At 43.0% G+C, this 19,901-nt stretch overlaps 3 protein-coding genes across 8 annotated transcripts in view; all 3 read right to left on the minus strand.

Annotated features, from left to right (window-relative positions):
- Positions 1–107, minus strand: part of Hipk1 (homeodomain interacting protein kinase 1) — a 52,471-nt gene extending 52,364 nt beyond the window's left edge. For 2 of the 5 annotated variants that reach the window (XM_031375038.1, XM_031375032.1), the window contains exon 1: positions 18–103. In XM_031375038.1, the coding sequence (XP_031230898.1) occupies positions 18–66 (49 nt within the window). In that variant the 5' untranslated portion in view covers positions 67–103. Of the gene's footprint in view, positions 1–17 lie in introns of all 5 variants that reach the window. The other 3 variants (XM_031375037.1, XM_031375036.1, XM_031375035.1) reach the window with 3 other exon arrangements.
- Positions 108–3,180: 3,073 nt separating this feature from the next.
- Positions 3,181–4,744, minus strand: LOC116093543 (F-box only protein 15-like). Its single transcript, XM_031375048.1, is given in 2 exon segments — positions 3,181–4,091; positions 4,172–4,744. Coding segments are annotated over 2 exon segments (1,335 nt in total). The 5' UTR covers positions 4,696–4,744; the 3' UTR covers positions 3,181–3,280.
- An 8,595-nt stretch (positions 4,745–13,339) lies between these two features.
- Positions 13,340–19,893, minus strand: Dclre1b (DNA cross-link repair 1B). 2 transcript variants are annotated; one of them, XM_031375045.1, is made up of 4 exons: positions 19,354–19,893; positions 18,618–18,783; positions 17,950–18,132; positions 13,340–14,647 (listed from the first exon to the last, which is right to left on the minus strand). In XM_031375045.1, exons 1-4 carry the CDS (start codon positions 19,540–19,542, stop codon positions 13,560–13,562), a joined length of 1,626 nt encoding a protein of 541 aa, XP_031230905.1. In that variant the 5' UTR covers positions 19,543–19,893; the 3' UTR covers positions 13,340–13,559. The 2 variants fall into 2 exon arrangements, with proteins under 2 accessions (XP_031230905.1, XP_031230906.1); XM_031375046.1 differs by lacking the exon at positions 17,950–18,132 and having other exon boundaries at positions 19,354–19,853.
- Positions 19,894–19,901: the final 8 nt, after the last annotated feature.

The following is a 19,901-nucleotide window of genomic DNA, read 5'->3' on the forward strand; positions in this document are numbered from 1 at the left end:
AACAAAAATTTCCTTACCTCTACGAAGGGTAGAAAGGCGGTGGATTCGGGAAAGAGCTCTGGGCATAGTGTTCTAAGAAAACTGACACTGAAAACTAGGTTATCTTAGTAGACAGTTGCCAACTCAGCCTCAAGAGATTCTGCGGGACTTGATATGCCTTCCGCGGTGTAAAATGTTGGTTCTTAAAATGAGGAACATTCTTAGAGTCGAGTATTTATAAGAGTGCGGTGTGGCGGTACGTGCCTTTAATCCCAGGATTCAGGAGGCAGAGGCAGATGGATCCCTGTGAATTCAATCAAGCAAGGACAGCTTAGTGAGGGCCTGCCTAAAAGAAAAAGGATATGGAGAATGAAAGGAGTAATCAGTCATGTGTTCCATCTTACAGGAACAGTCTGAACCCCAAAACTGACTCCACCATCGTAGATTTTGGTTTTTGTTTTTTGTTTGTTTTTCGAGACAGGGTTTCTCTGTATAAATCCACCTGCCTCTGCCTCCCAAGTGCTGGGATTAAAGGCGTGTGCCACCACCGCCCTGGCCATCGTGGATTTTTACCTGTGTCCTGTGAGCAGGAAGCAGACCTAGGAGAGAGAGGCCTTTCTATCAGTTATATTTTCCAGACCTCACTCATACATCCTTGATTTCTTTGGATCTTCACCTAACAAAATGTTTTCTAGACTATCCTATAATACCTTTTAAGGAAAGTCATTTGAGTTTCTCTTCTAAACATTGGGAATAAGGAAGTTCATTTCCCTGGAGAGCCAGGGTTAGCAAAAAAAAAAAAAAAAAAAAAAAAAAAAAAAAAAACGTTCAATCCCACCGGACAGATTTGTTTGCATATCTTCACAGGCACTTCCTTCTTGACTGTTTAGAGAACATAAAGTCCCCATGTTGGGCTGGCCCTGGAAACATCAAGACACAGAATGAATGAACCTGCCTGCTTAGTCAGCCAAGAAAAAGGTAGAACCCCAAGGCCTGATGTTGAACAGATCCTGCTTAGTAAACAAGCTTTAGTTATGAACTGCTCATTTACCCTACCTCACCAGAACTCTATGACTGCTTTTAATTTACTCTCTAGTTATGTCTCTTTTTTGTTTAAAAACATCTCATCACGTCACGAGCCTTTCCTGATTGACTCCTGCACTCTCATTCAGCACTATCACCTGCATGTTTATTTGTATCTGTTCTTTTGTTCACATAATTGGTCTCTATTTTTATTGGGTTTTGTTTTGTTTGTTTGTTTGTTTTGATTTTTTGAGACAGGGTTTCTCCCTATAGTTCTGGCTGTCCTGGAACTCACTCTGTAGACCAGGCTGGCCTCAAACTCAGAAATCCACCTGCCTCTGCCTCCCAAGTGCTGGGATTAAAGGCATGTGCCACCACCACCTGGCTATTGTTCTTAACTCATTTTTTCAATCTGTCTCAGTCTTCAGGGAACTTTTAATAGCCTAGTATTTTTTCCTCACTACTGTCACTCACTCATTCATCCAACAAACTGCTTTATGCCAGACACTCCCTAGATACCAGTTCAGATGAAAGATGAGAAAGATACAGTCTTTTCCCTCCCAGGGTTTTCAATCTAGTGAGGAAAAATGCCACACAAATATACATGACTTGAATAACGGCGTCGGAGAAGACCATCAGAGAAGAAAATATCTAAGCATGTTTCAGTCAACAAAGCTTCAGAGTTTAGTGCAGCTACAGTCTGTTTTCCATTCAACAAATCTATCTCCTGTGTTCCGGACATTGCTCTAAATTAAAGAGGAAACAGCCTGTACACTAAAGGAACTAACTGGATTCAGGACTGGTAAGGCAGGGAGACTCAGCTTCTGAAAAGCAGAAGCTTGGTCAGAGGAGCATGGTAGTGAGGAGGCCAGCTAGCTGGAGTGCAGAAAGGGGCAGAACAAGTGTGTCCTCTCTCAGACTAGAGTACAGCAGCTGGAGGAGGAGTGGGGCTATTAGACACTGAAAGGGTAAAACCTGTACTCAGTGCTGCAGGTACAAAGTTACTTTTAGTCAGACCTGGTAGCACAGGCCTATAATCCTAGCACTTGGGAGGTAGAGACAGGAAGATCTGGAGTTCAAGGCCAGCCTGAGCTACTTGAGACCTAGTCTCAAAAAACTAACAATTTTTTTTTAAAAGTCACTTCCTAAGAAGCAGAGACAAGATAATCTCTGTGGATTTGAGCCAAGCCTGGTCTACATAGAAAGTTCCAAGCCAGCTAGATCTACAAAGTGAGATCCAGCCTCAAAAGAACACTCAGAGAACTTTGACTTCTATTCTGAGCAAATGCCTTTAGAGGATTTCAACAGAGAATTAGTGTGGTCTGGAATAAGTCATGCCTGCTGCAGAGACTGGACTGTGTGTTTGGGGAGCAAACAGGAGCAAGGATGGAAGCAGGGTGAGTGTTTAGGAGACGCCTGCAGTGGCTCAAAGAAGATATAAAGGTTTCTTGGACAGGGTGGGAAGAGCGGAAAGATTTAAGACTATCTTCACGTAGAGTTCACAGAATTTGCTGGCTGTGTGGGTGGGAAGGGAAATGAAAGAGAACGGACTAAATTCTTGCCCAATGGCTGGCACACACCTTTAATGCTGGCACTCAGGATGCAGAGGTAGGTGATCTCTGTTGAGCTGGATACATCCCTGGTTTACATAACATGTTTGAGGCTAACGGGTTATACAGAGAGACCAATATAAAATAAAATGAAATCAACACAGCAACAATTCAATGAATTCTAGGTAGAGAGATGGCTCCATGGTTAAGAGCACTTGCTGCTTTTGCAGGGGAGAGAGTCAGTTCCCAGAATCACACGGGAACTGGAAATCACCTGTAACGCCAGTTTCAGGGACTCTAACGCCGTTTACTGCTTCTGATCTGGTACCAAGTATAAATGTGATACATATAAACACATGCTGCAAAAACACACATAGATTTTTTTTATTTATTCTATTTTATGTATTTATTTACTTTTTTGAAATTAGATCTCACTAGATATGTACTTCAGACTGGCTTAGAATTCACAGAGATTCTCATGTCTCTGCTTCCTGAATACAGGGATTAAAGGCATACACCACCTTGCCCCGACTAAAAACAATAAACAAACAAACAAACAAAGTGAAAGAATGAGAAATGAACCCCATTAGAGAAACATAATGGGATTCGTCAGCAGTGTAAAAGGCCATTTTTTGTGACTGCCATGAATGCTTTATTTTAACTTTCAATAAAAACAATGTTGTGAAAAAACCAACAGCTTACTACTAACAAAGACTTTGCTCCTACTGCTAAAACTCAGTGTTCTGTCCAAACCGATGGTTTATTTTTGCTATGCTGAGGTACACGACCAGGTTGACCATGAAGTATTCTTCAGTATCTCTGCTCCACACTAATTCTTCGTGCACTCCTCCTTCTGAGTCCTTGTAGTCGATACAGTAAGTGTTCCCCAGGAAATTAGGGCCATCAGAGGGGCAGGCATCCGGTCTCACACATACTGGGGAACTCAAACACCAAACTGGTTTCCTGTACTCATCCAGCAGGGTCACATCCACCACAGAGCAACTCTCAATCAAGCCTCCAAAAACATCAGTTTTCCATGCAAAGCCAACTTTTCCAATAAGAGGTAGGTGTTCTCTCTTATCTTCTAAATTTATCACTACCAACTTCAAATATCCATTCTCATTGCACCCTCCGCTGGAAAAGAGATTTTGGAAGTTGCCACACAGGCAGAAAATCCCACCGCCACGAATGTCAATGTGCAGCTGGAAGCAGTTTTGCGGTCCATACTCTGGCCTGTTATCTACCAACATTGTCCTCTGAGGTGGCGGCTCATAGGGAAGAGTGGCTGAGCCAAACTTGCTTCTCTCCACAAGTTGAAGGAAATGAAGATTTACCATGACAAAAGCTAGTCCATCATCCTTCTGCCACAGCCCCACCAGGAGGCCAGGATTTAGGCAGAATATCCAAACAAGTCTGTCACAGCCAATCATAGTAAACTTGCTTAAATTACTCAGATCATACTTTCCAATTAAAGACAACCATCATGGACCTACAATGTTTGTTTTCTTCCCCTCCCACTCGCTCTTCCTCTGAGAGCAAGTGTACCTTTCTTTCCAAAGTTTTGTAAAGCAAATATGAGTGGTGTGAAAACTCTTCAGCTCAGGGATTTTATTCTGCATAAAAGTGGTGTCACGCCATATAAATCCAGGGTGGACAATGTGGCTAAATGTGGCATATTTTTGCCATGCCACAAAACAGTGACAGATGTATCATTTAATAAGAGGTCATTATGCTGAATGATGTGTTCTTTTCCACTTTTTTCTCTTAAGATAATTGCCCAACCTAAGCCAGATGTTCTGAGGGTCTCTTTGATTCTCTTGGGAAGACCATTGTAGTAGTCGACAGGCTTGAGAATGTGGGCAAGGACTGCTCGCACAGATGAAATCTGCTTTGTAATATATTCTTTCTTCCAGTATCCAACTTCTTTATCCCTAGCTGACAGTGAGTTCACACCCATGGCTGTTTCCTCCACTGAAGTAGCTTTCCAGTGTGATCTTATAAATGTAAATGCAGCTGAGTAGGTCTGGGCCCAAATATGATTGTCACTGGCCAAATCATAAAAGTGTTTGTTCACATATCCAACCTGCAGCAAGGTCTTCGCATCCGAGTAAGAAAGTATATTTATCAAGATTTCAGAGGGCATTCTGTCCAGAGATATAAAACAGATAGAAGGCTTCTCACTGTGCTGGTCTTGCTTGAGATGAGTCTCCAGAATCCTTTAGACTGTAGTCCATCTCGCCAACAATGCTCAGCAGTGGATGGAAGTTGAAGAATCTAGTAGTTTCTCAGTCTCTCCAGGCTAGTTGGTTCAGCTGGTCAACGGTAGAAGGAGACTCCAACAGATATGCTGGCAAGTAAATGCAAGCAGGGAAGACACAGTAAAAGGCCATTTTTACGTGTGAGATTATGTCATTAACTGGCCTTGAGAGCACAAGCCTGTGATCCCAGCACTCGGGGGCTAAGGAAGAAGGATCATGAGTTTGAGACAAGCCTAAGCTGCATGGTGAAATCCTGTATCAAGGCAGACAAAGACTGCTGGGCTGGAGAGACGGCTCAGCAGAGGACTGGGGTTGATTTCCAGAATTCACATGGTGGCTCACAACCACAGGAGACTCCATTCTAGGAGATCCAAAGCTATTCTGGCACACAGGTTGACAGGCTGAGGCACAGACATATGTTAAGGCAAAATACCCACACGTATAAATATAATAACATTTTTTAAACATTAAGAAAGGACTAAAGAAGGGGAGGAAAGTGAGAGACAGAAAGGAGGGAGGAAGAAAAAAGAAGGGAAGAAAAAAGATGGGAAAAGAAGGAAGGGAGGGAGGGAGGGAAGAAAGAAGGAAGGAAGGAAAGAAGGAAGGAAGAAAAGAAAAAAGGAAGGACAGAAGGAAGGAATTTTTTGAGGCTAGCTATGGTGGTACCCACCTGTAACCTAAGCACTCAGTTGTCTGAGGCAAAAAGCAAGTTCAGAGCCAGCCTGGACTACATGGCAAAATTTGTTGTGTGTCCCTTTATACACACATTTGTGGAGGCCAGAGTTTAATATCATGTGTTTTCCTCAATTTCTTGCCATCTTATTTTTGAGATGGGTTTTCCACTGAACCTGGAATTAGATAGCCAGCAAGCCTTGGAGATAAGCCTGTTCCACCTTCCTAGTACTGGGATTATAAGCACATGCTACCACATTCTATCTTGCTTGGGTACTGAAGTTCTAAACTCAGGTTTCATGCCTGGGACTTTACTGACTGAATCATTTTTCCAAGACCTTGTTTTAAAATAAAAATAGCTTGGATGAGTTATTTCTCCAAAAACACCCAGCTACTCCAGTAAAGGCAGAGTGGATAGTATGATTTATCCAGATGTGGGGTCTTTTTCCAGGGAAGGCTATTTTTATAAGAGGGACCAAGGGAGTAGCATAATCCTGATATATCATGGGATACAGTCAAGTAAAGACAGGAACTGAGGCTTACAGAAGAGCTATGAGAGTAAAACATTGACCATGCAGGTACTTGAGCAAATCAACTGGGAAAAAAAAAAAAGATTTCAGGTCTAGAACAATTTCTGTTAATGACAGGGTGGTGAAGAGAGAAATTAAAGCTTTAGAGAAGTCAAGGAGCCTGAGCATCCACAGCACTAGCATCATCTAGAATGATGAGAGTTCTAAGAAGAAGAAAGTTCTGAGTCGGTGACTCAGGTCTTAGGAGAGGCAAGGATGGCCAAGCCAGATGGCAGCCACTCGAAGAGATAGAAGGGTAGAAGTTAGAAAGCAGCGAGGGAAGCTCTGGGGAAGGAACAGTGATTCCTTCCCATTAGCTTCGAATCAGTTCTGGTTTTCTTTTTCAACTCCTACTCAAGGATGGTGGAACCACTCACTGGAAGAGGACACACACCTAGTATCACCACAAATTTTAGCCTGTGGTACCATCAAAGCTGCTTTTCATTTCCATATGTCCTTGATCCCTCTTCTGTGTACCTCAGTGACGCAAGCGTTTATGACTCAAACTGTTGCAACATACAAAGCCTTAGGAAGAAATCAAGAGTGCCAAGCCATGACACTCTGAAGCAGTGCCCTTGAAATATAGAAGTAAGTCTGGTTTTCTACCCTCATCCCAAGGATGGCCATTTTGTGGGAGACAGGTAAGGGTCAGATAGGGCTTCATGTAGGTCAGGCTGGCCTCAAACCTAGTATGTGGCTGAGGACGACCTTAAACTCTTGATCCTATTGCTTCTGCCTCCCAAGTGCTGGAATTAAAGGAATGTTAAATCACATCTGGCAAAATGGCTTGTCTTTGAAAGGCTGGACTGAAAGCAGTGTACTCAGCCTGTCCTTCACTTTAGGTACCGGAGGTAAAGGAGATTATAAGAGACTGAAGACACAGAGACATCTGCTTGGATAAGTGAGGATGAGGCCTTAAAGACTCAGGTCTGGATGGCTGGCTGTAAGCTGAGCTGTAAAGTACAGAAGTATTTAATTGAAGGTGGGAAACCAGACTTATTTCTATATTTCACCGACATTGCTTCAGAGTGTCATGGCTTGGTACTCTTGATTTCTTCCTAAGGCTTCGTATGTTGCAACAGTTTGAGTCATAAATGTTTGGGATAACCACTGAGGTACACAGAAGGGGGATCAAGGACATATGGAAATGAAAGGCAGCTTTGATGGTACCACAGGCTAAAATTTGTGGTGATACTAGGTGTGTGTCCTCTTCCAGTGAGCGGCTCCACCATCCTCGAGTAGGAGTTGAAAAAGAAAACCAGAACTGATTCGAAGCTAATGGGTTACACAGATGGTAGAGACCCCATAATAAAACTAAAAAGACCCTGGAGCCAGATTAAGCATCCCTCTTCTAAGATGCTCATCCCAGCCTGGTCTGCTTTGAGTAACTCTAGATTTGGAGTCTCTGACCCACCACTGTTCTGTTGGCTCCTGGCTTTGTCTGAAGATTTCCAGTTAAACTTCCTCACCATAAGAACATTGAAATTTACCATCATTTTGTTCCAGTCCTTTTCCACGTGGACAAATGAATCCTTGACTGCTTCATGTAACAGCCCTACTGGTTATATGACTAACCTAAATCCAGTCAGAAATGTTCTATTTGTGAGAGAGATTCAATAAACTGTCTAGAAAAAGAAGCAAGACCAAGATCTGGGGAAATTCTTGTGATCTAGTAGACAATGAATATGTTTAAAGACAAGAAAGCAGGGACTGGAGACATGGCTCAGCTGTTGTAAGCATTTGCTTCTCTTCCAGGAGACCCCAGCTCATTTCCAGAGCCTTTGTTCTGTAACTCACAACTTTCTACTACCCCAGTTCTAGAGAGTTCAATGCCTCTGGCCTCTGTGGGTACTCATGTCCTCAAATACTGGAAAATAAACATAATTTAAAATAATAAAGAAAACACAGTTAATCACAAAGGAGATAGTGAAGGTAGAGGGGGATTACTAATAATAATGTGGTCAAGAGACAACTAAACTGTTCTGAGAATCCCTCATAGGCAGTATAGACTCTGATGATAAATAAGAGAAACACAGTCAATGTAGGTATAGGTGGGATGTCCTTGGGAGGAGAGAGGGAAAGCACCAGGAACTCCTGATGAAGAAGTTTCCATGGGGTTCTTTGAGAGGCAAGCAATGAACAGACAACTCCTCATCAGTGGTGGCAGCAAAAGCATGCATGTGGATCCTCACACAGAACTCAAGAGCCAGGTGTGGTGGTGTACACCTTTAATCCCAGCACTATGGGGGCTGACTGAGGCAGGGGGAACTCTGTTTAAGGCTATCCTGGTGTCCCAGGACAGTCGGGACTACAGGGAGAAACCCTGACTTGAAAAACCAAACCAAACAAACAAACAAACAAAACCAAACAAAACATAACACCAACCAACCAACCAACCAACCAACCCACAAACCTCATCAAGAGTGCAAAAAGTGGGACTTGGGAGTTGGCTCAAGGGTTAAGAGCACTTGCATTGCTCACAAAGGACCCAGACTCAATTCCCAGCACCGCATGGAGGTTCACCACTTGCCCAGTGTGATGTTTTGTATATGCTTGGCCCAGGGACTGGCACTACTAGGAGGTGTGACCTTGATGGAATAGGTGTGTCACTGTGGGTGTGGGCTTAAGACCTTTACCCTAGCTGTCTAGAAGTCAGTCTTCCACTAGCTGCCTTCAGATGAAGATGCAGAACTCTCAGCTCTGCCTGCTCTATGCCTGTCTGGATGCTGCCATGTTCCTACCTTGATGATAATGGACTAAACCTCTGAACCTCTAAGCCAGTTCCCAATGAAATGTTGTCCTTTATAAGACTTGCCTTGGCCATGGTGTCTGTTCAGAGCAGTAAAACCCTAAGACATTCAGGTACCTACCAGGCACACATGTGGTGAACAGACATGCAGGCAAAACACTCATACACAGAATAAGAAGATACAATTTAAAACAGAATCCAGAAAGAACTATCTCCCTGGGAGAACTTAAGTCAGAACCACTTTCCTAAAAACAAGAGAGCAACAAACCAGCTGGCATGTTTCCTATTTCCTACTGTGAAGGGCAATCTAGGTCAGTAGTGAGAGATGGTCCTTCAAAGCCTACCAGGAAGATTTCATTTTTCCCTGTAAAGGGACTTGAGCCTGTGGAAAAATACAAGTTCTCCCACTGATCATGAAACAAGACACTAATGAATCTCTAGGGAATTGTTTTGTGGTGCACCACCCCCACCCCCACCGGCCGCCCAGACACCTTCCAATCTAATTGTAAGATTGTCGTGTATCTGGGGGTGGGGAGAACAGGTCATTCTTAGATTCTAAAAATACGAAAAATTTAATAGATGACTTACAGATAGATGGGACACAGTGTTGTTATATGTGAGTGTTCTGAGACATCAAAGCAACTGCCCATTTCTATTATGTCAGATGTTTTTATTTTAGTAAAATGGTACACGTTTTCTCATTATTAAAGCATAAAAATACTACCCCAAACTAAATTCCTCAAAGCCTTTCCTTCTGCTCCCATCTACATTCACACAAATGCTTTTTCAAGGAACATGTATGACACAGCATGTACTAAAAATGGGTAGGCCCCCTTGCTGCTAGAAGATAACAGCATGGTGGCCCTGATGCAGGGACCTACTTTATCTCTTCCAGCCACCTGTGGGTCAACCAGAAGTGAGAGAGCTAATGCAGTTTTAGAGAAGTGTAAGCATGGAACATTATTAAACTATTATTTCTAAACATCAGCCAACAATACAAGATGAATTGACTCACATTACTGTGTGAATGTGTCTGTCATTCTAGTGATCTCATCTGAACTTGCTATCATCTTCTGCAGAAATAATGGGAACTGTTCTGGATGGGATTTTGTCAAAATCTGCATCAAGAACGAAAAACAGTAATTCCAATAACTTAATAATTTGCTCCAAGGATGTAAATTAAAATGTAAGATAGATGCATAAATGTGTTCACAGCAGGGCTGGAAATGAGACTCACTGGCAGGGTGTCTGCCTATCATGCTCAATGCCCTGGAGTTTGATTCGTCAGCACTGCCAAAAGATCATTGTAATATGCATAGTCAAGAACAGTATAAAGGGGCTGGAGATGGCTCAGCAGTTAAAAACATTTTTTTGCTCTTGGAGAGGACCCCCATGTTCAGTTTCCAGTACACATATGGTGGCTCATAACCATCCATAACGCCAGTTCCAGGGGATTCAACACTCTATGTTGACTTGCATGGGCACATCATGCAAGTACTGCACATAATATACACAGAGGGAAAACACTTTTACTCATAAGTAAATCTAAAAAAAAGACTTAAAAAAAGTAAACAGTATATAATGTTCACTGAGAGAGTGATTTATTAACATGTAGTTACATCCTATTAAGAAAGCACTTTTTGATAATGGCATTTTGAGTTCCAATTAAGGAAGTAGGTAAAATGCAGAATTTAAAATCATATACAGCATTATTCTTACCTGCCCCCTTTTTTAGAACTGTTTATAGGCAAGCATGGCAGCCAGTCAGAGGACAACTTTATGGACTCAGTTCTCCTTTTCCATTTTTACCTGGGTTCTGGGGATTGAATCCAGTTTACCAGTTTGTATGGCAAGTGCTTTTACCCACTGAGCCATCTCACTGGCCCTTTAAAACATTTAAGGGCTGGAGAGATGGCTCAGCGGTTTAGAGCATTGACTACTCTTCCAGAGGTCCTGAGTTCAATTCTCAGCAACCACACGGTTGCTCACAACCATCTGTAATGGGATCTGATGCCCTCTTCTGGTGTGTCTGAAGACAGCAACAGTGTATATGAATATATAAACAAATATCTTTAAAAAACATTATTTAAAAATTATTTTTAGGGCTGGCGAGATGGCTCAGCGGGTAAGAGCACTGACTGCTCTTCCGAAGGTCCTGAGTTCGGATCCCAGCAACCACATGGTGGCTCACAACCACCCGTAATGAGATCTGACACCCTCTTCTGGTGTATTTGAAGACAGCTACAGTGAATTACGCCAGAGCGAGCGGGACCGGCAGAGGTCCTGAGTTCAATTCCCAGCAGCCACACACATGATGGCTCATGGCCATCTGTACAGCTACAATGTACTCATACACATAAAATAAATAAATCTTTAAAAAAATTATTTTTATTTATGTGTATTGTGTGAGTCTGTACAAGTTTGTGTACAGTTGTTCACAGAGGTCAAAAGGCATCAGACTCCTGAGTTATGGTCAACCTGATGTAGGTGCTGGGCACCAACCCTAGGTCTTCTTCAAGAGCATATTAAGAAAGAGCTCTTAAGCACTGGGCCATCTGTTCAGCACCCTTTGTATGTGTCCACACTTGTGAATTATCCTAATTCTGAAAATGTGTAGATTTAACACATTTATATCCTCAGAAAGACTAGAAAATGCCCATCAACTAGTCTACATGAAAGACATTTTACTTTGTATTTTCATAGAGAATTGTTTTGAAGATGAAAGCCTTTTGGGGGTGTGGGCATTCAGGATAGAACCCAGGACTTCAGCTTGCTAAACATATATCCTACCAGAGCTATATACCTTTAGCTACAAAAACCAGTATTTGAAATACTGTCATATGCCAGGCAATGAGCTAGGAAATGTTACCAATCATCTGCATAGCAATCATGGGAGGTAGGCATCTCAGCCTCCACATTACAGCTAAGTAAGGCTCCTCTATTTAAACAATTTGCCATATGCCCTGGATTCCAGCCAGTCAATGTCCAGGTTTCCTGTTGAACCACATGCCTCACCTGCTGCAGTTCCTATGAAGCCCTTAGAGGTTTATAAGGTCACTGACAAAAACAGAACTGAGTACAGTGTGTCCAAGAGCAAAGTCTTATTTTGCTCACTAAACTTCACTTCTCCCTCCCAAAGTAGCAAAGTTCCTCCCTCCTTCCCCAGGGTAAGAGATGGCTTTCTTTATTTCTAAGGCTCAAGGTTCCAGGTCGAGGCTGCTCCTCGTCTGCACTCTCCCAGAGCACATTTCCTCATGGCTGTGCTATCAGCTGTCTTATTAGTTTGGCATTTCATCAGGCTATGAGTAGGACAGGGTAGGACTACACACTATGACCTGTTCCAGCCAGCTGGCTCCTTGGTCTCTTCCCTGGATACTAAAACAAACAAGCTCTGTGCTCTGGCTCCCTAATTCAAACTTGTGGGGGTGGTGGGAAAAATCCCAGCAATGCGAACAATCAGAGATTATCTGGCAGCACATTTGATCCTCTGTAGCTTTAACAGAGTAGTGTCTCCAAGCATCCAGTAGCTCTGGCATAGTCTAAACCTTAATGTTCAACTTATTCCACGCACTGCCTTGGTGTGTGGTGCCTAACCTCCAAATGGCTATGTTCCAGATGGATGTCTCATGAGAGTTACTAAACCCCTTCATGAAGGAGGAAGGTGTTATTTTCCTAACACTGTTTCAGTGCCTCTTCATGGTTTCCTGTTCACTCTAAGGCAGAGACGGGAAGTTACTTGGTTAGGTCATGTCACAGCAAGTCAGTGACAGTCAGGGTTAGAACATGCTGCTCCAGACTCCCACTTTATCCTCCAGCACCATGAATTACAATCTGAAAACAAATAACCTACAACTTTTTTTTAAAGAATTATTTTATTTCATTTTTTTTTAAAGATTTATTTATTATAAATGGGTACACTGTATCTGTCTTCAGACGCGCCAGAAGAGGGCGTCAGATCTCATTACAGGTGGTTGTGAGCCACCATGTGGTTGCTGGGATTTGAACTCATGACCTTCCGAAGAGCAGTCAGTGCTTTTACCCGCTGAGCCATCTCACCAGCCCATTTTATTTCATTTTTATGTGTATGAGTACACTGTAGCTGTACAGATGACTGTGTTCGATCATGTGTGTGGCTGCTGTTGATCTCAGGACCTCTGCTCAGGCTCGCTCTGGCCCCGACTCGCTCCGACGTAATTTTCTGCAGCTGTCTTTAGACAGCACCAGAAGAAGGCTGTGGGTGGTTGTGAGCCACCATGTGGTTGCTGGGATCCGAACTCAGGACCTTCGGAAGAGCAGTCAGTGCTCTTACCCGCTGAGCCATCTCACCAGCCCCAAACCTACAACTTTTATCTGGGAAGAGAATGATGGGGACTTGAGGATGGGGACAGGACAAATGAAATAACAATGGGACAAGCCTGGGTTTTTTTTTTGATTCAGACTCTATTTTTTCCACTCAAACAAACAAAACAAAAAACAAACAAACTGCATGTTGATAAAGGCTTGAGAAAAACTGGGTTAAACCAAGTGGAACAAATTAAATTGCTATGGAACTTCTTAGAACTTTTAATGTGCTTATGAACACTGAATATTTTATAATAAAAATTGTTTCTTAAATATAATAAAATTAAAATAAACAATATAATGTTCTATAAAATTTTAGGGTTTCATAGGCATCAGGACTTTGTAAAAAGCTTCAGAAGAGCTACTCAGGGTGAGCCACAGGATTCTGTAAAGGAAGGCACCAAGCCAACTCTTGTCACTAGTCATCATCCACCGTGTTCAAAACGGCAGGATTGGTATACTGTACTCTCTGGTGTTTTTCCACTTGCTTGTCAAAGTTCCTAGAAGAGAACCCTGCCTGGAGAAAATCCACTGGAGTAAGAAGGTATTTTAGTGCCAGGCCCCTGGACTCAGGAGTTAGATGAGTAGCTCTGTTAATGTGAGACAGTGGAGAACCACAGCCTATGCAGTCACTTTGGTTCCCTCTCACTGGTGAGCCACTGCCTCCCCTTGAGAGCAATGGGGACCCTAAATCAATTTCCTCCCTGGTTTCTGGAAAGAGAAACTCATCTACAGGCTGTAACTGCACTGAAAATTCCAATGGGGCAGTCAACACAGTCGCCATCTTGTTGGAGTCACAAAAGAGGACCGGCTCATCACATTCCTTCCTGCAGAGCTCTGGGAACAACTGCTTCCTGGCCTGCAGAGGACGAGGGCGAAGGCTCTCAAGGTCCCCAGACCAGGGAGAGAGGTTTTCTTTCTTGTGCTTCTTTGAGTCTCTGTCAACTTTAACCTGATTAGCTTTCTCCTCAAGGGATTCAAACACAACACCCTGAGTTCTTGGCCTCTTTAGCCTTCTTTCTAACTGCCAAAGCACATTTGTTTTCCTAGAGGAGGAACTCATGTATTGCTGCACAGAGTGTGGAATCAGAGGCATAGAGAGCCTAGGACTCAAGCTGTCCTGAAAGAACTCTCCACAAGGCTGCCGACGCACTATGGGCACCACCTGACAAGGCCTCAGAGCTGCAACAAAAGCACGAAGCTCAGAGTAGGATGAGTGGTCAGAGTAAGGGATGGTGTAGATGCTGGGGTGAGGGATGCGTATTTTCCGGCTTGTGGGGAAAATAGCAATGGTAGGGTGAATCTGGTTCCACTGAAGCATGGCAGAATGGCAGATCTCCTTATGGTCCACAGCATGGATGCGTCCAGCTTTTTCTTCAACTGTGAACACGTCTGCCAGGCCCAGCAACTGCACCAACTCCAGGCGTTGAGGACTCAAAACCACCCAGGTCCGAAACTCAAGGGCTAGTTGCTCTAGCAGTGATTCTTTTCCTAGACTATAGAGTCCTAAATTATGTCCAAGGGGTTGGGAGAAGAGAAAGAAGAGAATGAAGCTATTAAAGACTCTTGATCAACCAAATATTTAGCAAAAATATATAAAATCTATGTGGCAATCCAAGAAGTTTATCAAGGAGATGCATTTAAGATATACAACAGATGCCTGTATGGTGCACACAAAATCCATTTTTTTTTCAAGTTCAACAAGAGAAGGCATCTACTAAGCATCAGGCACTGTGGAGACAGATTAAGAGGGTTTTGGCTCTCCAGGGGTACCATCCAACTGCTGACTCAGAAACAATGCAGTGAAGGGTAACTTCACAAACAGGCACATAGTTATCACAAAAGGCACAGAAGAACAACAGCTGCCAGGTGATGGACTTAGGAAAGGTTTCTGTAAAGTGACAGATGACAACTGAGCCAGGTCCACTTTTGGGGATGGGTGGGGGAAAGAACAACACACTTCCATCTAATTAAAGAAACTCACTATACAATCTAGAGACTACTTATTTATGTATATCTTATCTATTAAGCCATGAAGTCATAGATCAGTTCAGGCTCCTCACCATCAGTTCCCACAAAGTGTGCTTCTCTGGGCAGCACAGGTAGGCAGTTCATTGAACCCAGCTCCCTTCCTCTTTGGCTTTTATTTTCCTGATCACTCTCCTTCACCTGTTCTGTATGTTGTCTCACTCCATACAGCGCTTTATATGCTCAATGTGTATCTGTTCTCTTAGCAAGAATCTTATCTTTACCTTGGTGTTTACAACAATGCCAGTAGCATGCTGCCTAACACCAGAGACTCTTTAGCTCTGTCGCTGTAACACTTCTCCCTGCCTGAACATTCGCATAGACATGCCGAAGGAAAAACTCCATGGTTTCCAAAAGGCTTAGCGATTATACATCAGGTACGTTCCTCTTTCCCTTCGTGCTTGTCATTTTTGCAAATTAATGGAAGATGATTCTGGCTGAAAGGAAGCTTATAGGATCCATCTTATAGGATGGATCAGGGTTAACCAGCAGAGACATGGTACAGTGGAAAGCATTTTAAGAGGAACCACCTGAAAAGTAAAGTAAAGATGATAAGTGAGATATAGCACTTGGAAGGCAAGACAAGGTCTTTTGTTAGTGGGCCTTCCAAAGTACTGAAAATTCTGTAGATGAAATGGGGGTTGATGAAGAGTAGAAAAGTGACAAATTTTAATCATCACAGTACTATGACTTTATAAAAAAAAATAATATAGTAGGGCTGTCAAATGCCTGGATGAGAAGTCAGAAGTAGAAGGTCCATCAAAAGGTACTCACATAGAAAGAAATGCAGACCTGAACTTTGGCAATGGCTGTGTTGACAGATATGGGAGTTGCTACTTAATAGTTGTTTCAGACTTCACTGTTTCACAACTAAACTGTTAACTCCTTACAAAAATGTTTGTTTTATATCCACTCCCTTTGATTATGATTGAAATTTCACTTTTGAGGCAAAATGTAGTTGTTTTTTTGCTTTCTATACATCTTTTTCCTTCTCTGGGTCCTTCCTTAAAAAGATAAGATGCCATATTTTATTCAGATTTATATCCCCATTGCCTACTAGATATGTGGTACATTACAGGGCTTGTTATATATTTGCAAAATTAATCAAGCCCTACAATAGGCAGTCTTCTAACCAGCTACGCTGTTCTTGAGAAAATTCTGCATGTTAAACTTCAAGAATAGTTAGCAACAGTATTTCTTCATGAATAGTTGAGTAATCCTGAGGGTAGGGAATATTTCTCAATCAGTTTGGTAGTTACCCTGGAAGGTATATAGCTTTTTCATTGTTTTTATTTAAGGCCAAATTTGAAACTCCTTTCAGAGTTGGGAAATATGCTTTAAGATATTCATTTTCCTCTTTTAAGGACCCTTAATTTTAGGAACAAGCAAAGAAATTGTTTAGAACAAAAATCTGTTTTTTTTTTTTTACAAGAAAAGCTGATTTTCATAAACTATCTCTTAAAAAACAACTTCAAAAGAGTCTAAAAAATATTGTATACTACTGTAGAGTCACTGGAACAAGCAAACAGCTGTTTTTTTAATGTACCTACTTAAAGCATAGCAATCATAAATTCACTTAGCAAATACTTATTGACTCTTTTCCAGGCATTATGTAGGCACTTGAGATAGAGCCCTAAGAAATAAAGAGCCTCATTATCACAGAACCTATATTCTAGCAGAAAAACAGTAAAAATTAAAAGGAATAAACATGGAAACTGTGAAATCTACATTAGGAGACAATTAAGTGGAATCCTGTTCCTCTTCTACTTAAAACCTCAACAGCTCTTTACTGAGATTAAAATCAAGTTCAAACAGCTCAAACCACTCCAACCTCTCTGCCTTTCCAGCCTCCCTGTGTACTATGCATCTGTCACACTGGCTGCTGCTTCTTTGACAGACAAAGCTTCCTCCTACTTCTTTTCTTCTTAAAAATATTTATTTATTTACTTTATTTTATATGTATGTGTGTGAGCCTGAGTGCATATATGTGTACCATGTGTGTACAGGAGCCTTCAGAGGTGAAAAGAGGCATTGAATCCCCTGGAACTGGAGTTACAGACAGTTGTGAACCACCATGTGGGTGCTGGGAATTGAAGCCGGGGCCTATTGCAGAGAAGCCTGTGCTCTTAGCCACTGAGCAGTCCCTCTAGCCCTCTTAAGAGTTTCTTTTTGTTGTCTGTTTTATTTTGTTTTTCAAAACAGGGTTTCTGTGTAGCTTGGCTGAGCCAGGGAACTCACTCTGTAGACCAGGCTGGCCTCAAACTCAGAGATCTGCCTGCCTCTGTCTCCCGAGTGCTGGGATTATAGGGATGTGCCACCACAGCCCAATCCTTAAGGGTTTCTTTAGGAGTTTGTTTAGGAGTTCACATTTGTGTGTGTGTAAACTATGAGGGATACATAAGCAATGGCATATTTTAAAATGTACAGAATACACTGGGAGGTGATGGATTTAATTAATGACAAAGCTGAGGGGAAGGATTGAGAATTTAAGAGTGAGAATGGTGGGTAAGTTCTCTTTTTTTTTCCCTTTGGTTATAGGGTTTTTCCACAGAGCTGTAGCTGTCTTGGAACTGACTGTGTAGACCAGGCTGCTTCTCCCTCCTGCATGCTGGGATAAAAGGTGTGGGCCAACAAGCCAGCTGGGAGCTTCAATTTTAAGTAAGATAATCACTTTTCTTGTACAAGAAAGGTAAGACCTGCACAAAGACTTGAAAACAATGAGGACCTTCAAAGAATTTAGATTCACTAAGCATGAATGGGAGAAAAAGGGGGTCGCTCACCAATCTTTATATTGTGTTGCGGAAACTGTCGGATTAGCTGGACAATCTGCTTAGTGGCTTCTTGTCGGGAAGGAAGAACCAGGGCTGGACTGCAATTAGTATTGTCTAGATATAAAGTGTGAATCTGTTTCCCCAGTGTCAGAGCAGGCTCCTTCAACATGGATGGTGTATATCGAAAATCGCCTGGAAGAATAATATATGGAGTATGGGAAGTGGGCAGAAAACAAAGCCTAGAAGACAAGCCTCTCCTACCTTCAGTAGCAGTTGGGGATTGGTTACTCGTTTATGCAAAAGCTGCGTCCTGGCATTGAACGGTACAGTTTAGCTTCTTTGTGAAAATGTCTCTATCCTACTCTTGGGGATTCTTTGTTTGATGTTTTTCTTACAAGACAGGATTTCTCTACATAAGCTGGGTGTCTTAGAACTAAGTAGACCAGGTTGGCCTTGAACTCGTAAGAGATCAGCCAACCTCTGCCTTCTAAGTGCTGGGATTAAAGGCATGCACCACCAAGCCTCTCTTGCTCTTGTGATTTTACTTAACAGAGTAAAGGATGGATGGTCAACGAGGAGGAAGTCAGATGGAAAGGGTCACCGTGCCTGCATGGGATAATGCTATCTTTCTGGGTGAAGGCAGCTACAAAGTGCGAGGGAAGCCTTGGGAGGCTTACCTGTGTAGAGAATTGTTCCAAAGTATCCTTCAAAGAGAAACATGACAGAACCAGGGCAGTGATTGGCATCTATGAGGGTTACAGTCATGGTTTCGTGTCCAATTTCATCCAGAGGTAATACATGGCTCTCACCAACTTCCAGGGCTCGGATCCACTGCTTAGACACCTGAGGAAAACAGTTGGTCACCCTAGTAACCATAGACTCCTCCTCCTGGATTGGGGACTAACATTCATCAAGGAAAGCTGACAAAGTTCTGAACCACTCTCATGTGGTTCAGCTTTGTTAGAATTCCCAAGGAATTTCTCCTTCCTCTTCTGTCTCCCAACCTTTGTACAGATTTAAACTCAGAATCTGAAAACAGTCTAAATAAAGATTCTCAAACATTCTCCTTTCATAATAATCCCAGCCATGGGTGGGAAGCAACTGTCAGAAAAAAAAAATTTTCAGTTTCACACCAGCCACTTCTGACTCAGACAAGATAAGGAGATGTTAGACAACACGTGTTTTTATCTAGCACATTAGATGAATTACTGGAGGTGGGCAATGAGTGTTGGGTATCTAACATAGGGTTCTTGCACACCTTAAACAAGTGCTCTATCATCGAACTACAATCTCAGTCTGGTAGATTCTTTCCTTATGTCTCCCACTCGGTGATCCCCAAGCTGGGTGATAGATCAGAAGTCCCCCACCCAGATTCCTGGACTAGGTCTCAGAGACCAAATCCAGCTCCAATACCTGCAGGCGACGATGCAAGAGGTGGGCCGTGATGGGAGAGCAGTAGACGGGTCGTGCCCAAGTGCTAGACAGGCCCACCGTGTGGTCACAGTGCATGTGGGATAAGAAGAAGAGTCGCGCGTTACCAGCACGGCGCAGTCTCCAAAAGTCCACAGCAATGGGCGTTTGGGGGATGACGACCCCGTTCATGGTGGCAGAGTTGAGGAGTCACCCCAGTGGGGTCTTCGCGGGAACTGCACTCCTGAGTGAGGCTTCCACGACAGCGTCCCCACGATATGAGGACTCAAGAACAAGTACAGAAGCCCTAAAGGAAACCCATCCCAGAAATGGAGGAAGGAGACGGAGTGAGGAAAAAGAAGGTGGCCGCGCTCGGGACGGCCAGGGTGAAAGCGCCCAACGCGGAAGCAGCCGGGAGAGCATCACTCACACTGCGCGCGGGAGCTCCAGCCCAGTCCGCCCTTGGTCAAAGCGCGCGCGGCGGCGGGGAAACAGACCCTAGTAGCCGATTTCCGATGGCCGGCCACGGCTCTCGCAGAGCGAGCTGCGCG

This window comes from Mastomys coucha, unplaced genomic scaffold (assembly GCF_008632895.1).
Source record: "Mastomys coucha isolate ucsf_1 unplaced genomic scaffold, UCSF_Mcou_1 pScaffold16, whole genome shotgun sequence".
In the NCBI taxonomy this organism is placed as follows: Eukaryota; Metazoa; Chordata; class Mammalia; order Rodentia; family Muridae; genus Mastomys; species Mastomys coucha.